Below are 13,836 nucleotides of genomic sequence, written 5' to 3'. Positions count from 1 at the left end.
GAATTATGAGTAGAGCTGTGCGAATACAGTCGAACCCGGGTATATCGAACTTGCCAAAAAAACGTTTATTAGTTCGATATATGGCATAATTCGATATAGGCCCGCTATAGGATTTAAAGATACAAAGGCACAGACAAATAATAAAAGTACTTTATTAATATGGTGGCTTACTTGCGTGCCCTACTTTGGAACAAAATAGTCCTGGATTTTCTTCCGTTTCAACAACTTCACTGCCTGCGACAGCACGCATGCCTCCACGTCCAACGAGTCGGAGCAGCCTTGTATATTCACGCAATAGCGCCGGACCAATGCAAGTGCACTAATCACTTCGGAGGATGTAGGCAACGGGCCATCGTCAATTTCCTTATTGCTGTCGCTTTGGCTCGTGGTCGGCACGACGTCTGCAACGTATTCCTCATCTTGTAGCTGGCCCATGACGGCAACATCATCGTCCGCACTGACGAACTCGTCGAATGTCGATCCGTATGCGGTGGCGACGCCGGACTTCTCACCGCGCTCGACTCGATTTGTGATTTCGAGTTTCGTGGCGAACGGCAAATTCTACCTCTTTGCACAAGCCATGACGACAGCGCGCCAAGAAAGTTCACAGAGCGTCAACAGGCAACACCACCAGCACGGACCACGCTGAACTCGTGGAAAAGAGGCAGCAGCAGGCACGCAAGCATAAAGAAAGAAAAAATGGCGCTCACTTGTACCGCCTCCGCGCCTCGGAGAAAGCGCGACGGCCTCTGATTGGCTGTAAGCGCTGCGAGCAGGCCAGGATCATTTTTTGCAGGGGGGTGTTCGGCCGTGCACAGCCGGGTCTAAACCACTTTTTCTAGGGTGGCGCCGGCAGTTTTCCCCGCCACCGCGAGGGAAAGCCAACTTGCTGGGGCACTTTTGAGGCACATGGAGTTTGATATATCGGTTGTCGTTGCTATTTTCGTTCGATGTAACAGTAACTTTTGCTATATATTCTCAATGTAAATTTACCGTGTTTAGAAATTGTTCGATATACGGGATGATTTGATATAAACGGGTTCGATATAGTCGGGCTCGACTGTAGTAAAATTTTGGGTGCGAAGCGAATTCGAATATTGAAGTGTGAGTGTGAATCGAATCGAATATTTTTCAAATATTTCTCGAATATTTCTAGAATATTTTTCTAATACTTTGAAGCGAAATTGCAGAAAAAAAAGAAAGTTAGAGGATTCCTAAGCATATTCTTATGAGATAGCAACATGAAAGTGTTTCTTTTCGCTAGGTTGATGAAGCACTGGCGGGGTGGTGTTTCATAGTTGTCTTATCAAGAATGAGGCAATGTAGAGGCCGAATTCTATTTATGTACATGATTTGGTGCAACCAAAGTGTTGCCGACAACACTTTACACGTGATAGGCAAAGATGCCATTTCCTCAGCCTCTCCTCCTCTTTCAACTTCTGTGGAAGCCCAACTGATGCGGAGGACAAGGGTGTGCTCCCTTCAACCAGAGTTCCAAATTTGCCTCGTAGACGTCGATACATAACATCTGAAATTTTGGACGCTAAAAAGCTTCGGCTTCCGATTTTTCAGACTTCCTGCCCAAATTTCAGGTCCAAAACAGCATTAATTGAGCCCCCACCTCCGCCACATCTTTCATCTCCATGTTGGAACCAACATTTGCGACCGTAGTGGGGCTTGAAAGGCAGCTTTGCCGCAATACCGGGGTGTGATGAGGTGAAGCATATTGAAAATCTAGCGACCACTTCCAATGGGACGTTGACTGTGTCTTTACAAAGTTCGACCGTAACGGAGCTTGAAAGGCAGCTTTGCCGCAATACGAGAGTGTAATGAGGTGAAGCATATTGAAAATCTAGCGACCACTTCCAATCGGACGTTGACTGTGTCTTGGCAAAGTTCGACCGTAACGAAGCTTAAAAGGCAGCTTTGCCGCAATACGAGAGTGTAATGAGGTGAAGCATATTGAAAATTTGAAGGGGTCACTTTCAATCGGACGTTGACTGTACTTGTTTTTGGGAAGTTCGAATAGTTCGAATAGTAAAATTCCAGTGCGAATCGAATCGAATAGCAAACACTATTCGAAAAATATTCGAAATTTCGAATATTCGCACACCCCTATTGTTAACTCAATCAAGAACTGGATGGAAACTGCGATTTACATGCTCATCATCATTAGCTCAATCAAATAATATTTTCTGTTGAGCACGTAGTTGTTGACCCCAAGTGGCCATGTTACAGAACAAGCTGTAGACCGGTAGTTTATGCCTGATCGAGGTCTGGCAAACAAACACTTCCCCAGCAATTCCACAGCAAATAACAGTCGTAAGGCACCACACTTCTGGGCATTTTTTCACCAAGCACATAGTTTTATACGTCATCTATCCTTCTCAAACACTCATCAACAATGTACATGCAGCACATACTCCTCTTGATGCCACAAAAGGGTGAGGCTCACCGAATGTTCTCAAGAAAGTAGTTCCAGATTTTGATGTGGTGGTCCGGGATCAGCTTCAAGTTGCCTTCCCTTACATCCTGCGAGACACAACACAACATATATCAATTAAGTGAGGCACAAGAAGCTGCACTAAAGAATTTCAATGCCTAACTTGAAGATTGATGCACAAACATAGACACAAAGAAAATAAAAAGCAATATACTGAAGGCTATGAAATTTAATAATAACTCCACTTTTCTATGTCAATGGAACATGACGCCAATGGAATTGAAATATACCTCAACAAGGCCAGCCAAATTGATAAAGCTATCCAGTGAGCTCAATGAAAAGAATAAGCAGAAAAAACATCCGAAAACATCCCTCCTTGTTTTGGCAGCACTTTCCTTACTCCAAGAGGCCCCTGATATAATGTATGCAAAGTTTTTACGGGTTCAAAGAAAACAATATGCAACCATATCTAGCATGCACCCAATTCGATGGTACAAAAAATGCAGTATGCCTCAATTACGTAGATTACCAACAGGATAATTTCTACAGAGAATAAATCCTTCCAGAATTCTTCACAGAACAGAAACCTATTTCTAAAAATATGTTAGTCCATCTTTTAGTCCAACACAAATCTGCATTTTTATTGCTGTCTTTAGTGCAACGTTTGCTGTCTTTAGTCCAGTTTTATTGCTGTCTTTAGTCCAACGCAAATCTGCACTTTTATTGCTGTCTATAGATCATACCACTTTGCTCTCCCAGCGGTCCACTGTGTTTGATACATATTCCATATTTATCAAATCACTTGTGTTGGGCTGACTTCTATGCTTCAATAATTTCTTCCAGCGTATTGTGCACGCCTAATTGATAGAGGTGTTCTGTATTAGCAGCCAAGGGAATACCAAGCACTCTTTCGATACTTTTCCGAATGAGGGTGTTTAGCTTCTTTCTCTTGAAGTTGTGCCAGTTGTGCATGGCCACTACGTAGATGATTTGGCTCATGAGGAAGGCATGGAAAAGCCTGAGTGAATTATCTTCTTTCAAGGCTGCCCTTCTGTTATACACCCTATTGATTCTGATAACCATTTCTGTTTTCTTGGTAATCCTATCTAACATAAACCTATTGGATCCATTGGATTCGATAAATATGCCCAACACCCGTATGGACTCGACTCTAACGATGAGGTTTCCGTCACATGTGGTTAGCCTGATATCGATATCCGCGAGTGGCTTCCAGCACCTGATCTTGGGACCTTGTCTGAAAGGAGTAACTCGGACTTGCTGGGGGAGCATTTCAGTCCCGTGTTTTCCAGGTATGATTCAACCTCATTGACCGCTGGCTGGAGACTCGTCTCAACATATCTTTCATCGTCCTCGGTGCACCATATGGCTATGTCATCTGCATAAATTGTGTGACTAACACCATCTTAGTAGAGAGCTTTTCCGAGAGACCCCTCATTGCTATGTTGAATAAAAGTTGGGTCTCAATCCAGTCTTGGCAGAGGAGAGAAGTCATTGAATTACTGAGGAGCAAAGGTATTAATGAGAACTGACATAAAGGGAAACATTCCTGTTGCATCGATCCCTTGCAAGTGCACCCGCAGCACAATAAGGGAAGGCGTAGAGAAAGAGGGGTTGCGACCCTGAAGAACACCAAGGATGAACCTCAATTGGTTTGCTTCATAGATGTGGCCCAACATGGCCGCTCATCTCACTGCTGTAGTAGCAACAGACCACAGAGGTCACATAATCCAATCGGCCTCCATGACTGGGACCACCTCTTCTAAAGTGGAGCAGGTTGCTATTGCTTTGGCTCTCTCAGACGACAATGGAACGCAAATCTGCACAGATTCTAGATTGGCAGTCAGTGGAATTTGCATCGGGCTCCACAGCGAAAAACTGTCCCCACATGGGAGCACCCCGCAGTGTCGCCCTAAGGGGTGGCACTTCTCAGGATGCTTTCAATAAAGATCTTTGTACCGTGCTCCTCTGCAATCACAAACAAGAAGCGGCCCCCCTTGTGTAGACTTATAACCTAGGTATTCAGCCAAAAAAAGGTTACTTTCTGAATCACTGGCTCAGCATGTAAAGAATCGATGCCTTACTATTTAAACTAGAGCTGTGCAAATAGCAAAATTTTGGGTGCGAAGCGAATTCGAATAATAAAGATTGAGTGCGAATCAAATCGAATAATTTTCGAATATTTCTCAAATATTTTTCAAATACTTCGAGGTGAAATTGCAGAAAAATGTTGCAGAGAATCTAAGTATGTTCTTATGAGACAGGAACAATTACAAGTCACAAACATGGTCAAAGAAAAAATCTATTCCTAAGGAGAGATGCGGCTTTCGTATCGCAAAAAATCGATTTTCGAAAATCGCATTTTTAGTTTATGCCTTTTTTCTGATTCCAAAATATCGTCACTGAAAACTATGTACAAGTGCGGTAAAAAATTTGTTGTGCTTGTCGAGGTGGCGAAAATTATTGTGGAATTTTCAAAAAAAAAAAGAGAAAAAAACTGCATTAAAAAAATTATAGCTCCGCAATGGCACAACCGGGAGCCGCCATCTTGGGCTCGTCGGAATGAGCATTGCTCAGTCTTTGAATTTCCCGTTTCAGCTAGGTCATCTATTCAGAAAAAAGCGTACAGAAAACAAATGTTTGAAGTTCATTTCGAGGCCTTCGATTGGCTTTGTCCGCCATGTTGCTCCAGCACGCCTCGCCATTGGTCCGACCCTCGTTCCGGGAAAGCATCGTCTGCTGCTTGCACGTCGCGAGGTCACGGCTGTCTAAAATTGCGCTACTTATAGTGACACGTTCGCACTCGTTCTGTGTTCACAGGTCGACGATCATCTAGAATATAATTATGCTTTAGTTTGGTAGCTGCAAGTGGAAGATCAAGCATCAGATTATGATAATGCGCCGCGCTCGTCGCGAACATCTAAGACTTGCATCTCGGACCGACTGTTCTGCTTATCAGCATTTCACACCTCGTGACGAAGACCATCGCGAGATGTCTCTTTGTACTCGCGATCGAGCATGACGTACTTTGAAACATCGGGCACTGCGGCCACGCACATCGCGACCAAGCTTACTGCTCGGAGTTGTGGCTAAGCCTAACTCCGCTCACGGCGCCGATGTACGAGACGAATCCGATCTCTGCGGGCAAGAACATTGCGAAAGCGAAGAAGGCGCAGTGTGTTTCGCCTCAAGCAACGAATCGCATCGCCCGCTGGCTCCTCGGAACTGTCGATGGGCATTTTATGCATCGGCAGCGGACCCCCTGGCAAGCTCGTCGCGCAGCCGCTTGGAGCACCGGTGGATGCTGCTAGCAGTTTCGCACGTCGGGGCCCAAAACTCAAGACCTAGCATGCTGCACGCTGTTTTATCGTCTTTATATTTATTTTCCGTCATTATATACGGTTATATTTATTTTCCGGAAGTTCGAATACTTCGAATAGTAAAATTACGGTGCGAATCGAATCGAATAGCAAACAATATTACAAAAATATTCGAAAGTTCGAATATTCGCACACCCCTAATTTAAACCTTGAAAGCAGTACACTGGCATGCTATCTTATGCAAGAACTTGTTTTGCTGCCACCATGTGATGACAACAGTGATTATGCTGGCTGTTGTCATCACACGGTGGCTGCTGTTGAAGGGACATTGAAGCGGCTTTCAATCCTCAAAGTTAATGGAAATTTGAAAGCAGTGACCTAATTATATCTAGTATGCCTAAGAAGTTTTTCTTTCCAGATATGAACTACGCAATGGTGCTCTTAGCAGCCAAATTGGGGTCAACAGAACGCCTGCGCTTGATGCAAAGTGTAAGGGCTCGTTCACACCTGCGACTAAACGCGATCACGCAACCAAGTTGGTCGCAAAGTGACCAGTCACAAATGACCACTTTGGTCAAAAAGCGAATTGCTTAGGCTTACTTGCTCACTACTCGATTTTTCAGTTGTGTAACAGTCTCAAGGCTCTCCATTAATCGGACCCGCAGGAACAGGACGTCAGCTTATTTTACGAGGCAGTGTGAGCAGACATGAATTCAGTGTGGCGACAGATAGGTGACACTAGCTAGCGTGAACATCAGTCACCTTGAGTTACTGCTTGGTTGCCAGTCACAAATGGTCACACGACCAGTGGTAGTCACTGGTGCGAACAAGCCTTGAGATAGGAGGGCAGCAGAGAGAGAAATGTAGAGAAGTGATGTCGTCATGAGGAGCAAGCAAGATTGCTGCATCGATCAGTGCCTTTCCCTGCTGCCTTGTGAAGCATCAGTGGAGCCTGCAGTGATTTCCTGCCACTGCACCATCCTGTTTCCTTGCTTAATCACATTTAGGGATTCTTGTGATGCCAATTTAACCAGTGTAAAGGTGGGAGCTGAAGGATGGATAAAATGTGCTATAGAGGTCGTAGGAATAGGAATAAGGGCCTCAGACAATCTGGCTATTTCAATGGCAGCGACACCATGTGACATGACATAACAACCAACCCCGTTTAAATTAATGCACATGGCATGGCACGTAGGACCAGTCTGGGATCCAGTTGGCCATGATCCGTGCATCACAATCCTGCTCATCGCTCACGATCATAGGTGGCCAGCTCAAACATGAACAGCTGTAGAGAAAACTCATTGCAATTGCCATAGTTAGCCATAGCGATAGCAATATCCTAATATCTACTTAAAAAAAAAAACACTGACAACATGCACAACAGTGGTATCACCTGATGTAAAGTGTAGTCAGCTGTTTTGAGGGCCCTCACAATGACATCATGAAGCTCCTATTAAAGGGACACTAAAGGCAAATATTAAATCGACGTTGATTGTTGAAATAGCGGTCCAGAAACCTCGTAGTGCTGCTTTTGTGCCAAGGAAGTGCTTATTTTGAAATAAAATCACGTTTTTAGTGGTCCGCATCGCGTTAGCGCGCTTCAAATCTCCCGCCTGAAAATACGACTTTCATACATCACTGCTGCCGTGCCCAACGTTGCCCGCTTTTACTGCGCGGCCGCCGACACTAGTAGCAGCCGAGCGGAAGTAGCGGGACCCACAGTAGCAACAACGGGCGCTGCGGCAAAGACTTGCTCGGATGGGCACATTCAAAGCCTTCACCAAGTTGCGGTTGGTCTCGTAATCCTCAGTACGAAAGTGCAGCGAGTACACACGCAGAGGTTTTGACTGTTTAGCACACTGGCGCAATGGCATGACACTAAGCCACTTCGAGCGTAAGGGTTCATTCCGCAGCACCCAGTGAAAAGACACACTGGTTTCCTTGCTGCAGCACTGGCGTTGTGCACCATTCGGGCATCCGGCAATATCACACGCATGCGGCATTTTGTCGAACTTTCTGTCAGAGCAACTTTCACGAACGCGCAAAACACACACGGCAGTACGCGATCCCGAAACTACCACTGAGACGGGCGAGGCGCAGTTCGGCGAAAACGGAACCTTTGAACCACGCGCGCCGTTCCCCATGGCAACGCCACGGAGGTTTTGTTTTTCATGAATCGAGCGGAAACGAACAAACAGCATTTTATTACGTCTTTTGATGCTCGGAATGTTCTGTTTTAATGCTGCTAGTTTGATTACTAGTGATTTATTGTAGGCCGACTTCCATACGTCATCGGGATCACTTCGAAAATGTCCCACTCGTGGCGCTCATCATGTGATACATTTAGCTTAATTTCTCGGTAAGTAGGGCACTGCTGTTGATAATACTGCCGTTTTAGAAGTTGTCATACATTGGGCTTTCACTCTGACATAAATTGTTATTTGCCTTTAGTGTCCCTTTAACCACAGGCAGCGACGAGGTTCATGGTATTGCCCTAAGCACCTGCTGCGCAATTTTGCCAAAAACCGAGTCATTTGCTACAGTTTACGACAATTTTTTACGCGATTTTCAAGCTCGCCACATGAAAAATTATAAAACAACACAACCTAGTTTTTTTTTTTTCTTTCTATGTGCTTCAGTTTCCCTTTAATAGTACAAAAACAGCTTAGTATAAGTTAGAGCTGTGCGAATAGCAAAATTTTGGGTGCGAAGCGAATTCGAATATTGAAGTGTGAGTGCGAATCGAATCGAATATTTTTCTAATATTCCTCGAATACTTCTAGAATATTTTTCGAATACTTCGAAGCGAAATTGCAGAAAAAAAAGTTGGAGAGGATTCCTAAGCATATTCTTTGAGATAGCAACATGAAAGTCTTTCTTTTCGCTAGGTTGATGAAGCGCTGGCAGGGTGGTGTTTCATAGTTGTCTTATCAAGAATAAGGCAATGTAGAGGCTGAATTGTATTTATGTACATGATTTGGTGCAACCAAAGTGTTGCCAACAACACTTTACATGTGATTGGCAAAGATGCCATTTCCTCAGCCTCTCCTCCTCTTTCAACTTCTGTGGAAGCCGAACTGATGTGGCAGACAAGGGCGTGCTCCCTTCAAGTCCGGAGTTCCAAATCTGCCTCGTAGACGTCGACATATAAGAACATCTGAAATTTTGGACGCTAAAAAGCTTCAGCTTCCGATTTTTCGAACTTCCTGCCCAAATTTCAGGTCCAAAACAGCATTCATTGAACCCCCACCTCTGCCACAACTTTCATCTCCACGTTGGAACCAGCGTTTTCTTGAGTTAATACATTTGCGACCGTAGCAGAGCTTGAAAGGCAGCTTTGCCACAATACCAGGGTGTGATGAGGTGAAGCATACTGAAAAATCTAGGGACCACTTTCAATCGGACGTTGACTGTGTTTTGACAAAATTCGACCGTAACGGAGCTTGAAAGGCAGCTTTGCCGCAATACCGGGGTGTGATGAGGTGAAGCATATCCAAAATCTAGGGACCACTTCCAATCGGACGTTGACTGTCACTTGGCAAAGTTCGACCGTGACGGAGTTTGAAAGGCTGCTTTGCCGCAATACGAGAGTGTAATGAGGTGAAGAATATTGAAAATCTGAAGGGGTCACTTTCAATCGGACGTTGACTGTATTTGTTTTTGGGAAGTTCGAATAGTAAAATTCCAGTGCGAATCGAATCGAATACTAATCCCTATTCGAAAAATATTCGAAATTTCGAATATTCGCGCACCCCTAGTATAAGTTTAAAATGGGCAAGCAGTTTTGACCAACTTTCATGGGAAAAATGCATGGGCTAAAACCTGGTTATGTTTTATCATTTACTGTGGTCTGCCATTCCCAGTTTGACATTGTCTTAAAATGCTGTTTTATGTGGGCAATGAGTTTTTGATGTATTCATTTTCCTTCACCACTGCCAAGGACATGGAGGTATTGAGTCAAACAATGCAGCTATGCTTCTTGCACATAAAATACTGCACATAGACCTACCTTGACAGCCTCGGCAGCCATCTTGGAAAGATTCACAAACCACTGGGCCTTTGGCAGAGGCTCCACAATGTCCTTCGACCGGCTGAAAAGAAAACGGTATTTATTGAAAAGAAAACAATGTCCTTTTCTCAAATTTCACCTTTTGTTGATAGCGTTAGTGCTCATGTCAGTTAGTGTCCAGACAATGAAAGAGTTATCCTACCATCATGTGAGGGTACTGGACTAACAACAGGTGGCGGAGAGTTGCGGGCAGGAGAGGGTAGGTAACTATGGGAGTGCAGGAGACGCGAGGCAATAGGAGGGGACAGCAGGACGAAGGGAACGATACACGGTGTGGTGTGTGAATGTGGCCAGCAGTGGCTATGATGGCGTGGCATGTAGAGAACGTTCCGGCAAGGTGAGCCATATGCGGTGCAGCTGAACTGAAGGAGTCTGCGCCTGTACGTGTGATTAACTGAACGACCGTGTTGGAATAGATGGACTTAACAATCATTACAAGGCATCCACATCCCTCCCATTTCTTCTTCCTATTGTAGCTCAGTTGCAAACACTCCCTTTTGTTAAATGGTACATAGGCAACAGCCATCTGAATATGATGCACATTAACTGAAGTGGTAGCGGTGCATGGATGAAGAATATTTAACAGCAGCAAGTGGCCAAGGTGTAAAGTCTCCCCAACATGTGACCTATACCCTCTCAGCTTCGACAAAAGGCCAAGTGACCAACGCTCAAGCTCTGTTCACTTGTCTTTCTAGTGGAGCAAAAGCAGTCTTCTACATTTCGCTGCTGGCATGAACACTGTGTGCAAGTGCATTACTACTCCTGGCAAGCGGCTGTGCACACACTGTTAGAATACACTGGTTTGAGTGAAGCGCATCACAAATGTTTGGCTAAAACTCTCCACTCAACTTGTACCCACATCAACATCACAGCCTCCACTCAGCAGACATGCATAATGCAACTTAACAAATCAGGCTGCAAATGACTCGTGCAGTGCAATCAGTGACATATGAATCTAGCTTTGTCATGAAGTAGTTGTATGCTCACTTTCAATAGACCTAGCAGCTCAAGGTCACTGAAATTCACATGCCTAATCAGTTCTTTTTTGCAAGCTTGCAGAAGGGGCCCAGTGGGGCTTATGGATATAGTAAATTATTTTTATTTTCAATGGTCTAAGAAAGTGTGTGAATGTGAGGGAAGTAAATACTCCACAAGCAATGAAGCGGCATCCCCACTGCACAGGTAGAGACAAAAGCCTTGTACAGTCAGAATAACTACAAGAATCAGAAGAGTGCTAGGAGTACCTGCAAACGGGCACAACCATGGGGTTGTCCTTGGTGCCTCGGTAGAGCCCCTTTTTCTTCAGGGCCTCCAAGACAGCCTTGCGGGCTTCAAACCGCTTCATTCCCTAGAAAATGCCAAGCATGGTATATACTTTTTCAGAAGTTGCAGCAATAACACCTGTAAGTAGAACCTCTATATATACGGTGTCAAACTGAAAAACATGTCGGTTCAGTTCTAGTTCAATGTGTTCTGTTTCCCTCTGGTTCAGAGAATTAAAACACTATACCGACTTGTGAACTGGTTCACAACGGTGAACCAGTCCAGCATTGTAAACTTGTGAGATGATGTGTGAGGCATGAGCAGACCAAGAAAGAGCTTGTGAGGTGAGGAGGGGTATGGCTCTTGGAGGCCAAGTGCGTGGTTGACTGCAGTTACCTAAAGGAGGACAAGATGGCACAAGTATGGCAGCAAAGGAGGGGAACAAGTGTGTGTGTATGCACGTGCACGTGCATGCGTGTGCCATCTTCTCATCCCATCGCATGCAGAAATTACAACTTGTGTTAAGCACTATTTAACATTTACGGCCTCCTATTTTCACAATAAAAAAAATTTTTTTTTTATGCCATAATCTTAAAAGCTTGCATGATGGTGAACTCACAGAAAATTCTCCACAGCCTGGCGAGATGGTACCATCGTCTTCAATTACTGTGATGAAAGGAAGCTCAAGGCGCATGGCAACCTCATAGTCATTGTGGTCATGTGCTGGGGTGATCTTCACAGCGCCTGCAGAGCAGAGGTTGCACATAAACAAACAGGCTTGCAGGAAAAGTCAGATTGAGATTAAATGTAAAAATACAACCAGAATCTCACTACTATATTGCCATTTTTAGTTAACCGCAGTTGATAAGTAAGTGTTGAATTAAAACACACAGAACTTCACATTGCACAACCATATAATGTCACTGTCAAGAATGCATTGAATGCAGATTATGATACTCAGCTCAAAGGACAACAAACAAGCCGAAAGCAACTCGAGTAATTCAAGCCACTTAAAGCTTTTCAATGTGCTGCTACATTTCAGTACATGAGCGTTTTGCTTTTGCATCCCACAGCAATCGAACTGCAGCCACCGTGAGTAGCATCAGGATTAGATGCAGGGAACAGCACCATAAGACGGGACGAAACAGAAGAACAGAGACCATTGTGCTAACAACTACACGCTCAGCAACAGAATCACATAGCCACTGAACCACTGTGGAAGGTCAAAATAATCCCTCTCTATCACTAAATCCCAATGAACATCTCTTTAACAAATTTAATGATGCTATAAAAGTTTCACCAATCTACGTCGGCCAGTGTGCCCCTGATACTGGCTGCTGTGATGCCAATGAGGTGTAAAAACAGCAATGTTAATGACAACTGTCACAAAACTTTACTTTGGCTAAATTCATTATGAGTGTGTAGTACACATACCACCGAAGCAAGCTGGTCAAGACTGTTCTGTAAAAGGGAAAGCCTGACCATCAAGTCTGCTCAAGGCCCACTCAAGAGTCTGGCAACGTTTGTCAAATCGAAAACAGTGGTACATGAGATGATTGATGGTCTCTTAACATTTGCACTTAGCGCTGTCTGTGCCCCGTTTGCCCCCTCCCCATGTGTAAGGTAGCTAACTGGACAAAGCCTGGTTAACCTCCCTGCCTTTCCTTCACTCCCTCTCTCATGTCGAGGCTGCAAGGCTAGTAATGGTGTACAATAATAATGGATAATAAATTGGGGTGTGCGAATAATCGAAATTTCGAATATTTTTCTAATAGTGTTTGCTATTTGATTCGATTCGCACTGAAATTCTGCTATTCGAATTATTCGAACTTCCCAAAGACAAATACAGTCAACGTCCAATTGAAAGTGACCCCTTCAGATTTTCAATATGCTTCCCCTCATTACACTCTCGTATTGCGGCAAAGCTGCCTTTCAAGCTCCGTTACGTTCGAACTTAGCCAAGAGACAGTCAACGTCCGATTGGAAGTGGTCCCTAGATTTTCAATATGCTTCATCTCATCACACCACCGTATTGTGGCAAAGCTGCCTTTCAAGCTCCGCTACGGTCGCAAACGTATTAACTAAAGAAAACGCTGGTTCCAACATGGAGATGAAAGATGTGGCAGAGTTGGGGGCTCAATTAATGCTGTTTTGGACCTGAAATTTGGGCAGGAAGTCCAAAAAAATCGGATGCCGAAGCTTTTTAGCATCCAAAATTTCAGAAATTTTGGATGCTAAAATATATCGACGTCTACGAGGTGGATTTGGAACTCCGGACTTGAAGGGAGCACACCCTTGTCCACCACATCAGTTGGGCTTCCACAGCTGTTGAAAGAGGAGGAGAGGTTGAAAAAATGGTATCTTTGCCTATCACGTGTAAAGTGTTGTCAGCAACACTTTGGTTGCACCAAATTATGTACATAAATACAATTTGGCCTCTACATTGCCTCACTTTTTGATAAGACAACTATGAAACACCACCCCGCCAGAGCTTCATCAACCTAGCAAAAAGGAACACTTTCATGTTGCTATCTCATAAGAACATACTTAGGTATTCTCTGCAACTTTTTTCTGTAATTTCACTTCGAAGTATTCGAAAAATGTTTGAGAAATATTCGAAAATTATTCGAAATTGTTGGATTCGATTCGCACTCAATCTTTATTAGTCGAATTCGCTTTGCACCCAAAATTTTGCTATTCGCACAGCTCTAATAATAAGAATA

General features: G+C 44.1%; 1 protein-coding gene across 4 annotated transcripts in view; it reads right to left on the bottom strand.

The window, feature by feature from the left end:
- Positions 1-13,836, bottom strand: part of LOC119393203 (valine--tRNA ligase) — a 114,226-nt gene that overhangs the window by 74,375 nt on the left and 26,015 nt on the right. For all 4 annotated transcript variants that reach the window (XM_049414823.1, XM_037660057.2, XM_049414821.1 and 1 more), the window contains exons 10-13: positions 11,733-11,857; positions 11,095-11,198; positions 9,791-9,872; positions 2,456-2,532 (exon numbers count right to left, since the gene is read on the bottom strand). In XM_049414823.1, the coding sequence (XP_049270780.1) occupies positions 2,456-2,532; positions 9,791-9,872; positions 11,095-11,198; positions 11,733-11,857 (388 nt within the window). The remainder of the gene's footprint in view (positions 1-2,455; positions 2,533-9,790; positions 9,873-11,094; positions 11,199-11,732; positions 11,858-13,836) is intronic.

This window comes from Rhipicephalus sanguineus, chromosome 1 (genome assembly GCF_013339695.2).
Source record: "Rhipicephalus sanguineus isolate Rsan-2018 chromosome 1, BIME_Rsan_1.4, whole genome shotgun sequence".
Taxonomy (NCBI): Eukaryota; Metazoa; Arthropoda; class Arachnida; order Ixodida; family Ixodidae; genus Rhipicephalus; species Rhipicephalus sanguineus.
The sequence above is the reverse complement of the archived record's forward strand: the minus strand, read 5'-3'. Positions and strand labels throughout refer to the sequence as shown.